Genomic DNA, 21725 nt, shown 5'->3' on the forward strand with positions numbered 1-21725 from the left:
CAGCGTGACAGTTAGAGCACATACAATAAACCAAAACAGTACCGGTAAGATATCAGGAAGAAAGGGAGTTGTTCTAGAGAACAAAATGATCCACTGCACTGGATTGATTGAGAGAAACAGAATGCCGCTGTCTTCACGAGGGCCCCATAACAAAGCAAGGGCTTGTGGGATAAGAAGGGCTTTAATATTGCCATAAACAAAATGTTTTGAGGAACTCTGCCATGGCAGCTCTTTCTCTCTCAGACTGATGTGTGCTGAATGTCAACAGCTGTCACGAGGCCGTCATGGTTAACAACCAGCAACCTCTACAGCTGTGGCAACGGGATTCTCTCTCTCTCTCTCTCTCTCTCGCTCCCTCTCTTCTGTCTCTCTTTTTCTCTCGATCTGTCTTCACTAAATACTGTCTTCAGCTTGTGTAATGAGGAAGAGAGATCTGACGCTTCTGCCATTCCGTGAGCAGTGGATCATACCGAGGTTCAGGCGGCCTTCCCTGTGGTGTCTCTCCAGGCAATGATAGCTTTACAGTTGCTTATTCTTTCAAACAGTTCCTCACAACATACTGTACTACAGACATTTTTCCATGACACTTTGAGATGGAATATAGCACGCTGGGATGTATTTCATAGCAGTAAGCAATAGTGTGTGCCTTGCTGTAGTATAAGCATAATAGACAGTGGACACCTCTGAAATCCAAGCTCTCCTTTGTAAAAGCCTGCTACTGTATTATTGCTATGAGTGTGGTGTGGCCTGTAACCTGCCATTACAACCTCCTTTCTATATCATCTATCCATCTCCCTTCATGTAGAGAGTGGACCCAGGGGCCGTTCTGATGAATCCAGTCCAACATTGGGCTGCTGTGTGGTTATTGACTCCATCAGAGGCAGAGAGGGGAGGTTGAGTGGCGCTGGGTGATGAGTGAAATAGACCCATTAGAGAAGCTGGGAGTTCACAGCCCCATAATAGGGATGGTCAGAGGAGTGGAGCGTGATCATAGCAATAGAATTACTAGAAAGGGGATTCCCGTGTGTCTCTGTGTTCTGTGATGGGTGGACCAGCGGACATGTTGAGTGTACCCCTGAGTGTTCCAGGCAAATTGCTGTGGTCTGAAGGGCTTGGTTTGTTCTAGTTCATTCTATTTCTTTGGTGTTAACATAGCTTTGAGTTGAGATGGAGTGGTTAGCAATGAAGGTCTCTCTCTCGCTCTCTCGCTCTCTGGAATTTCCTTCCAACACTTTCAGCAATTAGTCAAACGAATTAATAATTTGGCCAGCGCCACGACTACCCTAAGTAAAATTGAAAAACGGGCTGAAGTGTTTTGTTTTTCATTTCATCATCTCGCGCTGTCATTGTGGTCTTTTGTAGCCCATGGTGCTTGTAACGTCAGGGTAGTGGGTTCAATTCCAGGGACCACCCGTACTTAAATATCTATGCACGCGCGACTGTAATTCGCTATGGATATAAAGGCCTGCAGAATGGCATTTATTATTGTTGTGTTTAGGTTTATGTCCTTTTACTGTGAAATCAAATGACATATTTCACATCATTATTGGTATTTAGATTGATGGAGAAGATTAGGATTAACCAGTCGTGATTTATTAGTTCTGTTAAATCACACAGAGAGATTCTCTGTGGTTTGCTTTGTGTTTGCAGAGAGCACAGACATGCTCTCTCTCCTCTATCCCTCTCTATCCCTTATCTGAACCAAAAAAAAGAAACGTCCTCTCACTGTCAACTGCATTTATTTTCAGCAAACTTAACGTGTGTAAATATTTGTATAAACATAACAAGATTCAACATCTGAGACATGAACTGAACAAGTTCCACAGACATGTGACTAACAGAAATGGAATAATGTGTCCCTGAACAAAGGGGGGGTCAAAATCAAAAGTAACAGTCAGTATCTGCTGTGGCCACCATTAAGTACTGCAGTGCATCTCCTCCTCATGGACTGCACTAGATTTGCCAGTTCTTGCTGTGAGATTCCCTGTGGCTCAGTTGGTAGAGCATGGTGTGTGCAATGCCAGGGTTGTGGGTTTGATTCCCACGGGGGGCCAGTACAAAAAAATAAATAAAAAAAATATTTAAAAAACGCATGAAATGAAATGTATGCATTCACTACTGTAAGTCGCTCTGGATAAGAGCGTCTGCTAAATGACTAAAATGTAAAATGTGACCCCACTCTTCCACCAAGGCACCTGCAAGTTTCTGGACATTTCTGGGGGGAATGGCCCTAGCCCTCACCTTCCGAACCAACAGGTCCCAGACGTGCTCAATGGGATTGAGATCCGGGCTCTTCACTGGCCATGGCAGAACACTGACATTCCTGTCTTGCAGGAAATCACGCACAGAACAAGCAGTATGGCTGGTGGCATTGTCATGCTGGAGGGTCATGTCAGGATGAGCCTGCATGAAGGGTACCACATGAGGAAGGAGGATGTCTTCCCTGTAACGCACAGCATTGAGATTTCCTGCAATGACAACAAGCTCAGTCTGATGATGATGCCCCAGATCATGAGGGACCCTCCACCTCCAAATCGATCCTGCTCCAGAGTACAGGCTTCGGTGTAACGCTCATTCCTTTGACCATAAACGCAAATCCGACCATCACCCCTGGTGAGGCAATTCGTCAGTGAAGAGCACGTTTTTCCAGTCCTGTCTGGTCCAGCGACGGTGGGTTTATGCCCATAGGCGACATTGTTGCCGGTGATGTCTGGTGAGGACCTGCCTTACAACAGGCCTTCAAGCCCTCAGTCCAGCCTCTCTCAGCCTATTGCGGACAATCTGAGCACTGATGGAGGGATTGTGCGTTCCTGGTGTAACTCAGGCAGTTGTTGTTGCCATCCTGTACCTGTCCCGCAGGTGTGATGTTCGGATGTACCGATCCTGTGCAGGTGTTGTTACACGTGGTCTGCCACTGCGAGGACGATCAGCTGTCCGTCCTGTCTCTCTGTAGCGCTGTCTTAGGCGTCTCACAGTACGGACATTGCAATTTATTGCCCTGGCCACATCTGCTGTCCTCATGCCTCCTTGCAGCATGCCTAAGGCACGTTCACGCAGATGAGCAGGGACACTGAGCATCTTTCTTTTGGTGTTTTTCAGAGTCAGTAGAAAAGTCTCTTTAGTGTCCTAAGTTTTCATAACTTTGACCTTAATTGCGTATCGTTGTGACGATCGTCATAAGGAGTAGACCAAGGTGCAGCGTGTTGAGTGCTCATGATAAATATTTATTATTAACTCAGAACACTATACAAATACAAAAACAACAAACAACGAACGTCACATTCTGCAGGCTTCACTAAGCAATACAAAAACAAGATCCCACAACCCCAGGTGGAAAAAAAACCCTACTTAAGTATGATCTCCAATTAGAGACATCGAGGACCAGCTGCCTCTAATTGGAGATCATCCCAAACAAAACCAACATAGAAATACAAAACTAGAACATGAACATAGAAATAGAAAAACACCCCCTGTCACGCCCTGACCTACTCTACCATAGAAAATAACATCTTACTATGGTCAAGACGTGACAACCGTCTCTAAGCTTTTAGTGTCTTAACGACCGTTCCACAGGTGCATGTTCATTAATTGTTTATGGTTCATTGAACAAGCATGGAAACAGTGTTTAAACCCTTTACAATGAAGATCTGTGAAGTTATTTGGATTTTTACGAATTATCTTTGAAAGACAGGGTCCTGAAAAAGGGACGTTTCTTTTTTTGCTGAGTTTATCTCTCTCTCTACCTTATCTATGTCTCTCTCCCCTATCTCTCTCTCTCCTATCTCTCTCTCCCCTATCTCTCTCTCTCCTATCTCTCTCTCTTATATATCTCTCTCCCCTATCACTCTCTCTCTTATATCTCTCTCTCCCCTATCCCTCTCTCTCCCCTATTGCTCTCTCTCTCCTCTATCTCTCTCTCCTGTCTCTCCCCCTCTCTCTCTCTCTCTCTCTTATATCTATCTCCCCTATCTCTCTCTCTCTTATATCTATCTCTCCCCTATCTCTCTCTCTCTCTCTCTCCTCTATCTCCTACCTCTCTCTCTCTCTCCCCTATCTATTTCTCTCTCTTGTCTCTCCCTATCCCCTATCTCTCTCTCTCCTATCTCTCTCTCCCCTCTTTCTCTCTCTTTGTTCCTTGCTATTAGAAGACAATGCAAACCGACAGTCATTGCATTTGTGTATTAACAATCCCCCAAAGCCACATCTCTTGTTTGAACATATACGCCTCTATCACTATCAATAACCATAAGTAACCGTTGCCGTGGCAACCCCGCCTGCAGGATACAGCGGAGATAAGGGGGCTGCGGTGCGATCACTTCGATGAGGCTGTGTGTGTTTGTGTCTATGTGTGTGCGTGTCCAACGCACCTATGTCTCAGTGCCTCTCCAGGCCCTGGCCTTCAAATGGGGGCAATAGAATGTAAATAAACCGGAAAGACTGGGCGGCAGGGCCAGACACAGAGGTTGCGTCTCAAATAGCACCCTATTCCCTATATAGTGCACTACTACTGGTTAAAAGTAGGCACTATATAGGGAATATGATGCCATTTGGGGCGCAACCACACTGCGTGGTAGTAGGCCACAGGACATGAAAGCTAGAGCCACTGAGGCAAACTAGGCATGAAAGGGATGGTTACAGCTCCCATATTCAACACAGTAATGACTTGTTTTTCTCCTGCAAATAGGCCCCTGTAATGAAGAGGGGGAGAGAAAAAGAAATAAGCACACACAGGCACTTTGAAGGCCGACTACTTTGGAGTCTCACTTTCCGGCTGTGCAGAAATGAATCTCATTTTGCAGCAGAGAAGAGGTGAATATTAGACTCTGAGTGGCTTTGAAATGTGTCTGGTGAAGTAACAGTAAAAGGCTCCTCTGTGTTTTCAGGGTGATTCCTTTGATGCTTTGAACATAGCGGGACTTTTCGTCTTCAATGAATTTAGAATTTCAGTGAAATGCAGTAAATGTGATACTTCCTCATGTACCTTCTGCTTGTTCTGTGTTTAAAGTGCTTTACCTGAAATACTCAGATGTTGAAGGCTAGTCTTGGGGGACTACCTCCCCAACAGGCCATCCTGACTGTATCCGTGTTGTGGTGGATGCTGTAGTACCTGTGTGAGTGTCAGAGACGCCAGGCGAGGGACACTGTCCAACTGGCTTCTGGATCTCAAGACCTATGGAGTCAGAGTTAGGCTACCCCTCTTTAGACAGACATGCCAAATGGAGATTATTTTCTATCCAGCATACCTGTCAAATCTCTCTTTCCTTTGGGCTGCATTAGTTTGACGTCTTTTACACTAGAACCTATGATTTAAAGGGATTTACCAGGATTTGACACCCCTGTTTGGTGCCAAGAATATATTTTTTCACCTACATTTCAATCTATGGTTTTGTGCAAATGTGTGCCTTGACAGAAGGCTACCTTTAGCTAGTCATATGCTCGATGGTTGGACAGGACTCCTGCTGCTGAGGTGTGAGAGGTAGAACTGTCTGTAACAGTAAATGATAGGAGATCAAACAGCATGCTTTATGGAACGGCTCGGACTCCTATCATGACCTTGGCCCCCCTGCTGCTGCTCTGCCCTTTAAAACACAGATCCGTGTCTTATAGGAAGAGCTGGTCCTCTGATGGGGTCTGGAAGGGCCTCGGAGAGCCTCAAAAGAAGGTCTGGAAGGTTTTGAAGTGAGCTCAGGTTGACTGGAGACTGGGAAGGGTCTCAAAGTGCATTCTTGCTGGGCGTTATCATTGGAAGAGCTCTGACATTGTTTTCAATGTACCACATGCAGTCAAGCAGACATCAAACCAACTCAGGAACTCAGGTGCTTAAGGGGGTCTTAGGAGGAGGTCTGGGGGGGGGGGGGGGGGGGGGGTGCTCAGAACACACTCCATGGCCCCTGTGCCCTCTGGACGGCCCCAGGACAGGCAACACCCAGTCCCTCCAGCCATTAGCCGCTTAGTGCCGCTCCAGCTCCCTCTGTCATTCCTGTCTGGCTTCATGTTGTGCTGTGTTTGGGGGGGGGGCCTACCACACCACGCTTATCAGACCGGAAATATTCTGTATTTATTCTGCCTGGGAGTCAGTGTGAACGGAGCGCATCCCTGGCTCCAGATGCCTCCTCCCCTGTGTCTGGCTGTCGTTGTCTGTTGTCTCTCAATCCATCCATCTCCCTTCCACTCGCTCTCTCTCTCTCCTCCTTCCCTCCCTCTACCCCCTCTCTCTCTTTCTCTCACTCCCTACCCCTCTCTCTCACTCTCTCTCTGGCTCCCTCCCTCCCTCCCGTCTCTCTCTCTCTCTCTGTCTCCCTCCCTCTACCCCCTCTCTCTCTTTCTCTCACTCCCTACCCCTCTCTCTCACTCTCTCTCTGGCTCCCTCCCTCCCTCCCGTCTCTCTCTCTCTCTCTGTCTCCCTCCCTCCCTCCCGTCTCTCTCTCTCTCTCTGTATCATGTTGTGATGTGTGTTTTGCCCCCGTCCCCGCAGGAGGCCTTTTGGTAGGCCGTCATTTTAAATAAGAATTTGTTCTTAACTGACTTGTCTAGTTAGTAATAGGTTAAATAAATAAATAAATAAAATATCTCCCTCTCTCTTTATCTCTCTCTCCCTCTCTGTCTGTCTGTGATCCCTGTAAGGATTTGACTGTGTGTTTGTTTATTCCATGTGTAACTCTGTGTTGTATGTGTCGAACTGCTTTGCTTTATCTTGGCCAGGTCGCAGTTGCAAATGAGAACTTGTTCTCAACTAGCCTACCTGGTTAAATAAAGGTGAAATATATAAGTACATGTAAAAAAGGAGAAAGGTCAGGGTGGTCAGATCAGTCAACCCTGACCCTTTGTTATAGAACACTGCTCATCCACAGCTTTCCTGTGTCTGATACCTGGGTCATATTCATTAGGCACCAAATGGGAGAAACAGGGAGAAAACATTAACTTGACCAATAACAAATGCTTGTTTTCATTTTCTGTTGCAAAACATGCCCTCATTGCAAGGGAGTATGTTTTCTCGACGTTTCTGTGTGCTGTTGGAACAAGCAATGGGCTGAATTTGATGGCTAAAGAGCTGAGACATGATATCTGATGCACCTCCCACCACTATGCCCTGTGTCAGGCCCCGTGGTGCAGAACCAGGATGTCTGATGCACCTCCCACCACTATGCTCTGTGTCAGGCCCCGTGGTGCAGAACCAGGATGTCTGATGCACCTCCCACCACTATGCTCTGTGTCAGGCCCCGTGGTGCAGAACCAGGATGTCTGATGCACCTCCCACCACTATGCTCTGTGTCACATCCCGTGGTGCAGAACCAGGATGTCTGATTCACCTCCCACCACTATGCTCTGTGTCACATCCCGTGGTGCAGAACCAGGATGTCTGATTCACCTCCCACCACTATGCTCTGTGTCACATCCCGTGGTGCAGAACCAGGATGTCTGATGCATCTACCACCACTATGCTCTGTGTCAGGCCCCGTGGTGCAGAACCAGGATGTCTGATGCATCTCCCACCACTATGCTCTGTGTCAGGCCCCGTGGTGCAGAACCAGGATGTCTGATGCACCTCCCACCACTATGCTCTGTGTCAGGCCCCGTGGTGCAGAACCAGGATGTTTGATGCACCTTTATGGTCCCCACAAGGATAGTAAAACCAAACCAAACCACACACACTGGGGCCAATGTGTTCCCCATCAACTTGTTGAGTCAGCTTTGTTAATCCGGCCCGCAGGATTCGGATAAGTTATTGTCATTGAATCTGCATAATTAGAAAACCACAAACGCTCCCCGTCCCTCTCTCATGGCCTTGCAGTAAACCAAGCATTAAAGACACGCTCTGGAACTTTGGCGACTACTGAACTATATATACAAAAGTATGTGGACAACCCTTCAAATTAGTGGATTTGGCTATTTCAGCCACCCCCCTGGGCTGACAGGTGAATAAAATGGAGCACACAGCCATGCAATCTCCATAGGGAAACATTGGCAGTAGAATGGCCTTACTGAAGAGCTCAGTGACTTTCAACGTGACACCATCATACGATGTCACCTTTCCAACAAGTCAGTTCGTCAAATTTCTGCCCTGCTAGAACTGCCCCGGTCAACTGTAAGTGCTGTTATTGTGAAATGGAAACATCTAGGAGCAACAACGACTCAGCTGCGAAGTGGTAGGCCACACAAGCACACAGAACTGGACCGCAACGTCAGCACAAGAACTGTTCGTTGGGAGCTTCATGAAATGGGTTTCTATGGCCGACCAGACGCACAACAGCCTAAGATCACCATGCTCAATGCCAAGCGTTGGCTGGAGTAGTGTAAAGCTCGTCGCCATTTGATTCTGGAGCAGTGGAAATGCGTTCTCTAGAGTGAAGAATCACGCTTCACCATCTGGCAGTCTGACGGACGAATCTGGGTTTGGCGGATGCCAGAAGAACGCTACCTGCCTCAATGTAAAGTGCCAACTGTAAAGTTTGGTGGAGGAGGAATAATGATCTGGGGCTGTTTTTCATGGTTCAGGCTAGGCCCCTTAGTTCCAGTGAAGGGAAATCTTAACGCTACAGCATACAATTACATTCTAGATGATTCTGTGCTTTCAACTTTGTGGCAACAGTTTGGGAAGGCCCTTTGCTGTTTTAGCATGGCAATCCCCCGTGCACAAAGCGAGGTCCATATAGAAATGGTTTGTCGAGATCGGTGTGGAAGAACTTGATTGGCCTGAACAGAGCCCTGACCTCAACCAAATCGAACACCATTGGGATGAATTGGAATGCCAACTGTCAGTCAACATCCCAACATCAGTCCCTGCAGCAATGTTCCAAAATCTAGTGGAAAGCCTTCCCAGAAGAGTGGAGGACAAACTCCATATTAATGCCCATGAGCAGAATTACTGTCTTACCTCAATTAGCCACGAAATCCCTAGTTTGAAAGCATCTGTTTTTCTCAAAGCTGTCCTGTGCCATTTTCCCTACATTTCACTCCATGTGGGCCAGCCCCCTAGCAATTTGATTTCAACCAATGAGCTTCAGCTCCCCGTCATTTGAGTGACAGCTAGCCAGATGCACCCACAGCAGAGCGAGAGAGAGAGTAATGGCGTGTAGCACATATCTGCACATAATGTGACGCAGTACGCAATTTTAGGGGACAACTTCTGGCTCGTGCGCACTACTTTCAGAACTACTGGCTAAAAAGTATGAAAATGACCGGAGAATCTCTTGAATAATCATTAGCTACACCCAGCACTGCAGGCAGACCTCGCTAAAACTCACTGTCTTTCTCTCTCTCACACCTCTCGCTGTTTTCCTCCCTCTCTCTATGTCTCTCTCTCTTTCTCTCCCTCTCTCGTTGTAAGATGCCCATCTTACACAACAGGTCTGGCGGCTAGTGGCTACCTACCGACTGCTAGGCTTTATCAGTGGAGCAGAGAGCTGCGTTAACTCTTAGTGCTCATTAGGGACATGTCATTCCCCTTGGGATCTGTGTGGCGCCCAATGAGAAGTGACAGCAAGGCTAGACAATGGAGCCGTCTTCACAGGCTCTTCACTGGCCCTCACACACACACACACACACACACACACACACACACACACACACACACACACACACACACACACACACACACACACACACACACACACACACACACACACACACACACACACACACACACACACACGTCTAGCATTGTTTTAGGGACAGAGGGTCGTTCAGCTGCACTACACATAGTCAGTGTTTAACAGTACTAGACAGGTTTAATGTCCACTCAGTCACTCTCATCATTCATACAATCATGCTCTAATTTCTGATGTAGTTGTTCTTTGCGATTTGTTTGGTGCAGCCTATGCTAAACTCTTCTATTCTTAGCCATGCTCTCCAAATAACCTCACAGCCGTAACCTGAATAACGTGATGTTTTGCTGCTCTCTGCTGGCACAAGTTTAAATTGCACTTAGCTCCTTTTCTTCCTTGGATTTGCATGCTTTCAGTATTGATGTTATAGGGATTGTTTGGTACCAAAGTAAATACAATGTGACTTACACAAATGCATTTGTGTTTTTTTATCTGTAGGATTCACCAGATTATACCAATGTACAGGATCTGAAATATCTAGACATGGTCATATCTGAGGCTCTGCGTCTCTATCCTCCAGGTTTCAGGTAAGAGCCTCTGTAAGTCTTCTTTCCATGCAGTATGATAGTATTAAAAGTAGTGACACTATTGACATTATGTATGTTTAGAATGATTCCCAATCCCGACATAGTTTATTCTAATATTTCTCCTACTGTACATCGTATTTTAGTTACACTGTTTATACACACCGCATATTTGTATTTATAAACTGGATTCTTGATATAGCTGTCTGTAATATAGCTGCTGCTGCACATATCATTCTTAGTTTAGCTTGTGTAAATTCCCCTGGTGTACATGTGCATAGATTGCATTTTGATACTAATTGGATTCGGCCCACCATTCTTCAATTCTTGCCTTTCTTTTTTGTACATTTGTTTTCTTAAAGTTTTAGCTGTTTGACATTTGCATTGTTAGGAGCTAGTAACATAACATTTCACTGCACCGCTATAACACCTGCTAAACTATGGATGCGACCAATAAACGTCTCTTATCATGTCGCCCATGTTTCCACAGTTCACCATTTCTTATTTGCATTGTGGAAACTGAGCAGCCATTTTGTTTCAGGTTTGCCCGGGACGTAGACGAGGACTGCATGGTCAACGGACAGTTCCTACCGAAGGGAGCCACTCTGGAGATCCCTGCAGGCTATCTGCATTATGATCCAGAGTACTGGCCCGAGCCAGAGAAGTTCATCCCTGACAGGTAGGAGCCCAGTATTCTTGTTCCATTACTATGGGTCTACCATAGAGATAGCATAGACAAGTCCCAGCACAGTTACATCATTACACAGCACAGCTACACTCAGTCATTGCCTCACGTTATGTCCCACTGTGGGTGTTCTGTACAACGTGGAGTGCTTTTACATTGACACCTGTGATAATACGATGATACAATACAGAATGCACGTTCCAGTGTATTTGACTAGCACGCTATCAGAGTGTACTCCAGACTGACCACTAAATGCCTCTACTCTCTCCCATGCAGGTTCACAGCGGAGGCCAAGGCCAGCAGACACCCGTTTGTGTACCTGCCGTTTGGGGCGGGGCCCCGCAGCTGTGTGGGCATGAGGCTGGCCCAGCTGGAGATCAAGATGGCCCTGGTGCACGTCTTCAGGAAGTTCAACATCGTGGCCAGCACAGACACTAAGGTGGGTTCAACCTGCGAAGGCCCTTCTTTTGGCACTTATCTCAACCTAACTGTTTAAAGGTCATTTAGTTGATTTCATTCAAATATTGAAATACAGAGGCTAAGATTCCAACAAACCGTACTTCACTTGACGTTTAAAGGTAGTTTACTCTTGAGCAGACATCCGAGACGTTTAGTGCAGGTGCGATCTTTGAGAATGTCAGGGAAATGGACTTTAAAAGTCAAGTGCAGTGCAGCGTTGATGCAGTTTGTTTGTTTGAGTCCCAGTTTGAGTCACATGTAGACAGCTCGGTCCATGCTGTGACCTTGCTCTGTCTAACCTCTGCCCTATATTGCTCTTTATGTTCCAGGTTCCTCTGGAGTTGAAGTCTCACACCACGCTCGGTCCTAAGAATGGCATCTATGTGAAAATCACTAAAAGGGAGACAGAGGGAGAACCAGTGACTCCCCCTGCAGAAGAAGAATAGAAGCTCTGTTCTCCTTTTTCTGCTCTTATGACTCTTATGAAACTGCTACATCATTCATCCAATGAGTGCTTATTTAAAAGGATAAACATAAAGTATCACTAACCTAGCCTGGTCCCAGATCTGTTTTTGCTGTTTTGCTAACCGGGCTAGCATTAACCTCTTCTTTAACTAGAAAATCTCAATTCACGTGCCTATCCCTGTGTCTTGATCCCCAATGGACCGGGCTGAGTGAACAGAGGAACAGCAGCATTACCATGGTAAATGACAATTAGCACATGAAAAGTGAGGTTGGGCCAGGGGCGGCTCACCTTTTTAATCAGGCAGTGTGCTGGACAGAGGTCAACACCTCATCAAGGCCGCAGAGGCCTCTGCCAGTGGCACATCGATCGACACAGTGATTCTGCAGGACTAGCGAGAGAGAGAAAGAAGCAGGCTGGGGGAAATCACATGGCTCATGTCTCCGCCCTAACAATGGGAGTCGTTGTCCCGAAGGCAGGAAGGCAGGCGACAAGCTTAAGTCCAAAAAAAGTCCATAGAAACGCATTGGGCTTATTTTGGCCAGAGTGAAACCTCTCGCTTCGCCTCTTCCTCTCTGGTTGGGGGGAGGGGAAGACTGTGGAAAAGGCTGTTTTGATTACATTAGAACAAGAACACATTTTGACCTCTGTATAAATTCATATTGGACTATTGATGTTAACATGAACTATTAAATCATCACTGTATGTCTAATAAATCACTGTGTGTTTATTTCATGAAAATAACAGTTTTCTATCATTTATTACCCCGAGCCTCCTTTTGCCTTGAAATGCTGTCTGATCGTGTGGGCGGTTTGATACAAATGTAAATATATTTACATACACAGCCCTGATTGGCAGATAGGATCATCTACTCTGGAGTCTACCCTGCTTACCCCTTCAAAGCAGGAGGATCCCTAAGAAAATAAAAGATGACTGGTCATTGGTCCGAATAATCAGATAAGATTGTGATGTCATGCTGTGGACCAAAAACTCTGCCCCATTTTCACTATTTCAGTGTTATTTCGACCTCATAGCATGGAAATATCATTACAAGAACTGGAAACATTTTTGACCACACTGCCCCGTTAAAGGGATAACATTTTGGATTTCCTGTAAGCGGTCTATGAACAAGGTAAGACTGCGATCCATGCTTTGGTTTTGTTTACTTGGCCAGTCTCCAAATGCTATGCAATAACCTTGTCCAAAGACTATTTACAGGATAAAGTAATGAATGTTATTTTGTAATTTGGAGGAACTAGCACTTTAAGGATTTGCAAAGTCTCTACCAACTGCTCTATGGCAAGCAAGCGAGTTTAATCTTCCTCACAATCATCCATCCAATCAATCATAATATTGTATTGTAACAGTTCAGGCATTGACTCAATGTTATGTCATGGTCCAAACACACCAAGATAGTCGTGAAGGGCGCACGACAACACCTTTTCCACCTAAGGAGACTGAAAAGATTTGGCATGGGTCCCCAGATCCTCAAAAGTTCTACAGCTGCACTGTATCCTGGACTTCCTGACGGGCCGCCCCCAGGTGGTAAGGTGAGGTAACAACATATCCACCACGCTGATCCTCAACATGAGGGCCCCTCAGGGGTGCATGCTTAGTCCCCTCCTGTACTCCCTGTTCACCCACAACTGTGTGGCCAAGCACGACTCCAACATCAAGTTTGCTGACGACACAACGGTGGTAGGCCTGATCACCGACAACGATGAGACAGCCTATAGGGAGGAGATCAGAGACCTGACAGTGTGGTGCCAGGACAACAACCTCTCCCTCAACATGAGCAAGACAAAGGAGATGATTGTGGACTACAGGAAAAAGAGGACCTAGCACACCCCCATTCACATCAACGGAGCGAGTCGAGAGTTTCAAGTTCCTTGGTGTCCACATCACCAACAAACTATCATGGTCCAAACACAACAAGGCAATTGTGAAAAGGGCACGACAATGCATTTTCCCCCACAGGAAACTGAAAAGATTTGACATGATTCCCCAGATCCTCAAAGTTCTACAGCTGCACCATCGAGAGCATCTTGACCGGTTGCATCACCGCCTGGTATGGCAACTGCTCAGCATCCGACCGTAAGGCACTACAGAGGGTACGGCCCAGTACATCACTGGGGCCAAGTTTCCTGTCATCAGAGGAAGGCTCAAAAAATTGTCAAGACTCCAGTCACCCAAGTCATAGACTGTTCTCTCTGCTACCGCACGGCAAGTGTAACCAGAGCACCAAGTCTAGGTCCAAAAGGCTCCTTAACAGCTTCTATCCCCAAGCCATAAGACTGCTAAACAATTAATGAAATGGCTACCCGGACTATTTACACTGACACCCCCCCCACCACCACTTTGGTTTTACACTGCTGCTACTCACTGTTTATTATCTATGTATAGTGACTTTACCCCTACCTACTGTACATGTACAAATTACCTCAACTAACTTGCACCCCCACACATTGACTCAGTATAGGTACCCACTGTATATAACATCGTTATTTTAATTGTTTTACTTTTTCTATTATACTTTAGATTTATTTAGTAAATATTTTCTTGAACTGCATTGTTGGTTAAGGGCTTGTAAGTTTTACACCTGTATGTGACGAATTGATTTAATGACTTCTCAGTCTTTGCCTCACATTGATTTGCTAATCTTCCACCTTTAAAATGCTGCTACCATTTCCATGATGTTAATATCTCCACTGTTTTTCATGGCCTCTTCAGTTGAAAAGCTTGGATGTCACTGTGTATGATTTTTTAAGCTTGACTGTATACCTTTCTTACTCATGGGATGGTGTAACTTCTGCAGATTTGGAGTGTTGCTCTGCTATTTTATGTTGCATATGAGATGTGATCAACAACAAAAAATCTGGGAAAGAATATGTGTAACCAGTATAATTTCAGAAAATCTTTTTTTGGGATTGAAAGGGAAAATGACATGCTATGGAAGAGTACATGCAATGGTGAAATAAATGTTGAAATGGGACACATCATTAATCAAGTTTTATTCGAGTATGTGCACACTGTATAACTTTGGAAAAATACATATCAAGTTAACAGTATGCTACAGTTATGCCATGTGATTAAAAAAAAAAGGCTTTTTTTTTTTTAACTGACAAGAAGTTTATACATTTTACACTTTGAAGAAATTACGCATCTACTTTAGCTAAAATAAAATAAAAAGTAATGTTTTGTGTATTGTACACCACATATTGTACTTTCGTATTACAGGAATAAGGATGATGTTTCATTAAAAAAAAACAAGTCGTCATAATAAAAATAGTACACATCTGGTTACATAGGGTCTTTACACATTCATTGGCACTAAATCCTATGACCTTGGTATAAGTCACCAAAACAGTGGTTTTGAACCCAGTAAAAGAGAAACCCCTACACTTTTGTTATATTCTGAAGAATGATTTTCAAAGAATTGTTTCCCATCACAATAATGGATGCGTTTTGCAACGTGTTTAAAAATATATTTGATGACCAGATAATTATTCGTTTTCAGAAAAACATGACGCTACGCACTGCCGTGGATTCTAGGAGTACTCAATGACGAACTCTGGGTAAATCTGCTGTTTCTCAAACACAACAAAAATGGCTGGGTTGCTTTCGGAGTCGACACAGCTGTCGTAGAGTCGCTTCTTGGTGCCTTTCTGAGGGGGGCGAAGGTAGTCCCTGTTTCCCTTAGTGAACTCCCCGACCAGCACCAGAGCCACAAACATGATCTTCTTGCCAGAGACCGAAGACTTGGAGAATCTATTAGAGTACAAGGCATCTCTGGCAAAATAGCTTCCTGGAAAATAATCGTAAACACGTTAGAGTAAAACGAAAACATGCTTAAAAAGTTTCTCAGAAGCAGTGGATATTAGTCATTGATATAGCTGTATAAACATTCACCTTTACCATAATGTGATCCATGGATGCCACAGACCCTCCAGTCAAAGTTCTGTTCACAGATGGCATCTACGATAGACGGTTCTGTGCCGTGGAACAAGTGTCTCTCATCCACAAGTTTCCCTCCATTCTTCACCTTCATCTGTTCCTTCTGCCTGGCCACAAACACACCAACCAACACATCCATGAGGCACTCCTATAAGTGGACAGTTTAAAACCTAAATGTTCCCTCTGCAGTCCAATGTTACCGTCTTTACCTCTAAACCACAGAAAAACTAAAACAACTAAACCACAAGGGGTGGTAGAATTTCAGGTCTTAGAAAGATGGCCTCAGTGTGTCATACTGAGACAGCTACAACTAACCTAGAACTGTCTCACTACTACACCAACATAGTGTACATACCACTGGAAGACCCTCCAGAGTGAGGGGTTCTGGATCCTGTTGATTTTGTGGATGGTGCTGGTGGACATGGTACGTTTGAACAGACTCTGCACCATTTGGTACTCCGTCATCTGGTCTAAGAGTGGAACCAGCTGAAGGAAACAGTTGAATCATTTGGGGAGTGAGTGAGTGAGTGAGTGAGTGAGTGAGTGAGTGAGTGAGTGAGTGAGTGAGTGAGTGAGTGAGTGAGTGAGTGAGTGAGTGAGTGAGTGAGTGAGTGAGTGAGTGAGTGAGTGAGTGAGTGAGTGTGATGAGAGTGTTGAGAGTGTGAGTGTAGGTGTGTAACCGTATCAGCATATTATGACTGGGAGTACCTTGTATGTGAAGTCAGGCAGGGCTCCCTTGTCCCAGTGTGGAGGGACAGACACAGTAGAAGAGCTGGTGCTCTCTGGAGATCCACTACCATGGAGACAGAAACACAGGAAATTCAAAAGGGAAGCTTTCTGTTTTGAGTGATTCAGAGATATATCCAAGAGGGCTTCCTCTACAAACTACAATATTTCCATTTCAAAATCACTGCCCCTTTTGAAAGGGATAATATTTTAGATAAACTAGTAAACTTATGTCGTGGAAATTACCACCATGGACACCAGAAGTCAATCTTAAATGAATCATTCTTTATTAACAGCAAGCTGGAGAGGTTACAGTCAAACTTAGATGCATAAAGTACGGGTCTGAAGTGAGCTTCTATGGGGAAGTCCCGTTAGTTCTCTTTTATACTGCTTACGCAGACAAGCTACATAGGCATGGTTCATAGGGTTGGTTCCTGCATGTGTCTGGCACCGTCTCCTATCTTAACTTATAGAACACATTCTGGGGGTTCTGCCAAAAGGTCTGAGGAGGGAGCGTCTCCCCTTAATACCTCTACCCAGCACCTACAGGAACTCATGACTTTATGAGACAAGATGTACAGTTCAAGGCTCTCTCTTCAGACAACAGAAATTCCCTCACACTTGTACAATCTTTAGTAGTATTACGGTCAGTAAATATCCTGATGATGTTTTGAAGAAAAACATGAAATACTAATCGCAATGAAGGATTTCGCTCTAAACGAAGAGCTATAACAGGCACAGATGAGGAACATGAGTTAAGGTGTGGGAGGACATTAACATTACATAGGCCTACAGTAGAGTCATGAAGGATAGTCACAAGAGGCCTACTGTACCTCTTCAGCTTGGCCTCCACATCCTGTCCAGAGAGAAAGCAGGGTCTCCTACGAACCTCTCTTTTGGTTTTGAATCTAACATTCTGCTGATACATCTCTGAAATAGAGAATCTATCAAAATGCATCTAGTATGACAAAACACAGCTTACAGGGGGTTGTTTGCTGACAAACGTTTAACCAGGTAAGTTATTGAAAACAAATTACATTTCGTAACAATGGCAAATAGCTGCTGAAAGGCTACATAGTTGTCCCAAACTGTTTACAGTACCTTTGAAACGGAGAATGTACTGGTTATGGCCAGATCCAAATGGAATCTCGCTGTCCGGGTCAGCTTGGTATACATTCTCCAGGGTCTTGGAGGTGACAGAGGCCACTTTCTCCTTACCATCATACGTCTACATAGAACACGAACAAGGCTTAGATAAACCCACAATGAAAACATTCCCTAACACATTAAAACGGTACAACTTGCACTTATTCCTGTGTAGTAACACTGGTTACTATAGTAACAGCATTGCTCTACTCCATTACTTTGCAATTATAAGATGTACTTCATTGTCCATTAACTTAACAGAGAAGTGAAACTTGACTTTATGCACAACCCAACCCCCAGAGATACACACATCACCCCCCCCCCATCACCCCCAAAGGGCTGGAAGCAAAATGGGTCAGCCGCAGCGCAGCGCCAATGGAGCAATTATAGGTGGTTAAGTGCCTTGCAAGGGCACAACGGCAGGTGATGGTATCTAGGATAATACTACCTGCCGCCAGTTATAATGCAGTTACTAAAGTACCACGTAACAACATCTTAATACAATTGTTTGTGTTATTCTCTGAAGGACAGGAACTAGAAGTATTAATTGGACCGACCTCCTGGCCATACTCTATCCACTGTCCCAGCTCACCCGACCAGTACCACAGCCATTCTGTGGTAAGGATGAAGTGAGGAGGTTTGGTGACTGACGACACAGTGGACAGACGACGCACTGGAGACCTTCCACATGTCATGGTGAGGAAGTTCACTGGCTGGATACCTCCACTAGGGGCAACACAGAGAGAATGCTGTACTATATCGAACAGTCAAATAAAATAACATTTTGTCACATGCGAACACAACAGGTGTAGACTTTAAAACGGGAAATACTTACTTACGAGCCCTTTCCCAACAATGCAGAGATAAAAAGTAAGACAAAAAGGTAATATGTACATGTAGGTAGGGGTAAAGTGACTAGTTGCAGCAGCGTATGTGAAGAGTTAAAAAGTGCGAAAGTGTGTGTAAGTGTCTGTGTGGTGTCAATATGCATGTGTGTGTGTATGTATGTTTTGTGTGTGTGAGCATATGTAGTGTGTGTGTTGGAGTGCCAGCGTAGTAGGTGTGAGCATGTGGGGAGAGTCCAGTGAGTGTGCATAGAGCCGGTGCAAGAGAGTCAGCGCAAATAAAAAGGAGGTCAATGATAATAGTCCAGGTGGCCATTTGATTAACTATTCAGCAGTCTTATTGCTTGGGTGTAGAAGCTGTTCAGGAGCCTTTTGGTCCCAGACTTGGCGCTCCGGTATCGCTTGCCGTACGGTAGCAGAGAGAACAGTCTATGACTTGGGTGGCTGGAGTCTTTGACGATTTTTAGGGCCTTCCTCTGACACTGCCTGGCATAAAGGTCCTGGATGTCAGGAAGCTCGGCCCCAGTGATGTACTGGACCATACAAACTACCCTCTATAACGCCTTATGGTCAGATGCCCGGCAGTTGCCATACCAGGCGGTGATGCAGCAAGTCAAGATTCTCTCAATGGTGCAGTTGTAGAACTTTTTAAGGATTTGAGGGCCCATGCCGAATCTCTTCAGCCTCCTAAGTGGGAAGAGGCATCGTCGTGCCCTCTTCACGACTGTGTTGGTGTGTTTGGACCATGATAGGTCCTTAGTGATGAGGACACTGAGGAACTTGAAGCTCTTGACCCACTCTACTACAGCCCTGTCGATGTGAACGGGGTTGTGCTCGGCCCTCCATTTCCCGTAGTCTACGATCAGCTCCTTTGTCTTGTTGACGTTGAGGGAGAGGTTGTTGTCCTGGCACCACACTGCCAGGTCTCTGACCTCCTCCCTAGAGGATGTCTCATCGTTGTCAGTGATCATGCCTACCACCGTCGTGTCATCGGCAAACTTAATGATGGTGTTGGAAGGTGTTCAGTCTCAGGGTCCTTAGCTTAGTGATGAGCTTGGAGGGCACTATGGTGTTGAACCCTGAGCTATAGTCAATGAACAGCATTCTCACGTAGGTGTTCCTTTTGTCCAGGTGGTAAAGGGCAGTGTGGAGTGCAATAGCGATTGCGTCATCTGTGGATCTGTTGGAGTGGGTCCAGTGTGTCTGGATTGATGGTGTTGATGCGAGCCATGACCAGCCTTTTGAAGCATTTCATTGCTACAGATGTGAGTGCTACATGGCGACAGGTTACCTTGGTGTTCTTGGGCACAAGGACTATGGTGGTCTGCTTGAAACATATATGTATTACAGACTGGGTCAAGGAGAGGTTAAAAATATCAATGAAGATACATGCCAGCTGGTCAGTGTATGCTCCAAGTACGTGTCTTGGTAATCCGTCTGTGAATGTTAACCTGTTAGGGCTAGGGGGCAGTATTGACATGGCTGGATAAAAAACGTACCCGATTTAATCTGGTTACTACTCCTGCCCAGTAACTAGAATATGCATATAATTATTGGCTTTGGATAGAAAACACCCTAAAGTTTCTAAAACTGTTTGAATGGTGTCTGTGAGTATAACAGAACTCCTATGGCAGGCCAAAACCTGAGAAGATTTCAAGCAGGAAGTGGCCTGTCTGAGAAGTAGTGTTTCATCTTGGCTCTTTTTATTGAAGACTCAGGATCGGTGTAATAACGTGACACTTCCTACGTCTTCCATAGGGTCTCAGAGCCCGGGAAAAAGTTGAACGATATCGAGGCAGGCTCTGGCTGAAACACTTTATCGCTTTTGGCAAGTGGCCACTCAGAGTACTATGGGCTTAGGCGCGTGCCCGCTTCGACCAAATGCTTTCTTTTCCTTTGTCTGTTTATCTAAACGTAGATTCCCGGTCGGAATATTATCGCTTTTTTATGAGAAAAATGGCATAAAAATTGATTTTAAACAGCGGTTGACATGCTTCGAAGTTCGGTAATGGAATATTTAGAATTCTTTTGTCACGAATTGCGCCATGCTCGTCACCCTTAGTTACCCTTTAGGATAGTGTCTAGAACGCACGAACAAAACGCCGCTGTTTGGATATAACGATGGATTATTTTGGACCAAACCAACATTTGTTATTGAAGTAGAAGTCCTGGGAGTGCATTCTGACGAAGACAACAAAGGTAATAACATTTTTCTTATAGTAAATCTGACTTTGATGAGTGCTAAACATGCTGGGTGTCTAAATAGCTAGCCCTGTGATGCCGGGCTATCTACTGAGAATATTGCAAAATGTGCTTTCACCGAAAAGCTATTTTAAAATCGGACATATCGAGTGCATAGAGGAGTTCTGTATCTATAATTCTTAAAATAATTGTTATGCTTTTTGTGAACGTTTATCGTGAGTAATTTAGTAAATTCACCGGCAGTGTTCGGTGGGAATGCTAGTCACATGCTAGTCACATGCTAATGTAAAAAGCTGGTTTTTGATATAAATATGAACTTGATTGAACAAAACATGCATGTATTGTATAACATAATGTCCTAGGGTTGTCATCTGATGAAGATCATCAAAGGTTAGTGCTACATTTAGCTGTGGTTTGGGTTTATGTGACATTATATGCTAGCTTGAAAAATGGGTGTCTGAATATTTCTGGCTCGGTACTCTGCTGACATAATCTAATGTTTTGCTTTCGTTGTAAAGCCTTTTTGAAATCGGACAGTGTGGTTAGATTAACGAGAGTCTTATCTTTAAAATGGTGTAAAATAGTCATATTTTTGAAAAATTGAAGTAATATCATATCTAAGGTATTTGAATAACGCGCCACAGGATTCAACTGGCTGTTGAGTAGGTGGGACGCAAGCGTCCCACCTAGCCCATAGAGGTTAACCTGTTTAAAGGTCTTACATTGGCTACAGAGAACATGATCACACATTTGTCCGGAACAGCTGGTGCTCTCATGCATGGTTCAATGTTGCTAACCTCAAAGCAAGCATAGAAAGCATTTCGCTTGTCTGGTAGGCTTGCGTCACTTGGCAGCTTACGGCTGGGTTTCCCTTTGTAATCCGTGATAGTTTACACGCCCTACCACATCCGATGAGTGTCAGAAACGGTGTAGTAGGATTATATCTTAGTCTTGTATTGACACTGCTTGTTTGATGGTTCGTCTGAGGGTGATTTCATATAAGCATCCGGATTAGTGTCCCTTTCCAAGAAAGTGGCAGCTCTAGCCTTTAGCTCAGTAAGGATGTTTCCTTTAATCCATGGCTTCTGGTTGGTATATGAAGGTATGGTCACTGTG

The 21725-nt window shown here is 44.9% G+C and overlaps 2 protein-coding genes across 2 annotated transcripts in view; one reads left to right on the forward strand and one right to left on the reverse strand.

Annotated features, from left to right (window-relative positions):
- Window positions 1–12452, forward strand: part of thas (Thromboxane-A synthase) — a 91405-nt gene extending 78953 nt beyond the window's left edge. The window contains 4 exon segments of the mRNA NM_001165312.1: window positions 10044–10132; window positions 10671–10808; window positions 11091–11253; window positions 11603–12452. Of these exon segments, the coding sequence (NP_001158784.1) occupies window positions 10044–10132; window positions 10671–10808; window positions 11091–11253; window positions 11603–11719 (507 nt within the window). The 3' untranslated portion in view covers window positions 11720–12452.
- Window positions 12453–14728: 2276 nt separating this feature from the next.
- Window positions 14729–21725, reverse strand: part of parp12a (poly (ADP-ribose) polymerase family, member 12a) — a 30090-nt gene continuing 23093 nt past the window's right edge. The window contains exons 6-12 of the mRNA XM_014147896.3: window positions 18120–18288; window positions 17518–17644; window positions 17250–17346; window positions 16399–16483; window positions 16046–16176; window positions 15646–15797; window positions 14729–15541 (exon numbers count right to left, since the gene is read on the reverse strand). Of these exons, the coding sequence (XP_014003371.1) occupies window positions 15285–15541; window positions 15646–15797; window positions 16046–16176; window positions 16399–16483; window positions 17250–17346; window positions 17518–17644; window positions 18120–18288 (1018 nt within the window). The 3' untranslated portion in view covers window positions 14729–15284. The remainder of the gene's footprint in view (window positions 15542–15645; window positions 15798–16045; window positions 16177–16398; window positions 16484–17249; window positions 17347–17517; window positions 17645–18119; window positions 18289–21725) is intronic.

The sequence above is a fragment of the Salmo salar genome, chromosome 16, assembly GCF_965601325.2.
Source record: "Salmo salar chromosome 16, fSalSal1, whole genome shotgun sequence".
Taxonomy (NCBI): Eukaryota; Metazoa; Chordata; class Actinopteri; order Salmoniformes; family Salmonidae; genus Salmo; species Salmo salar.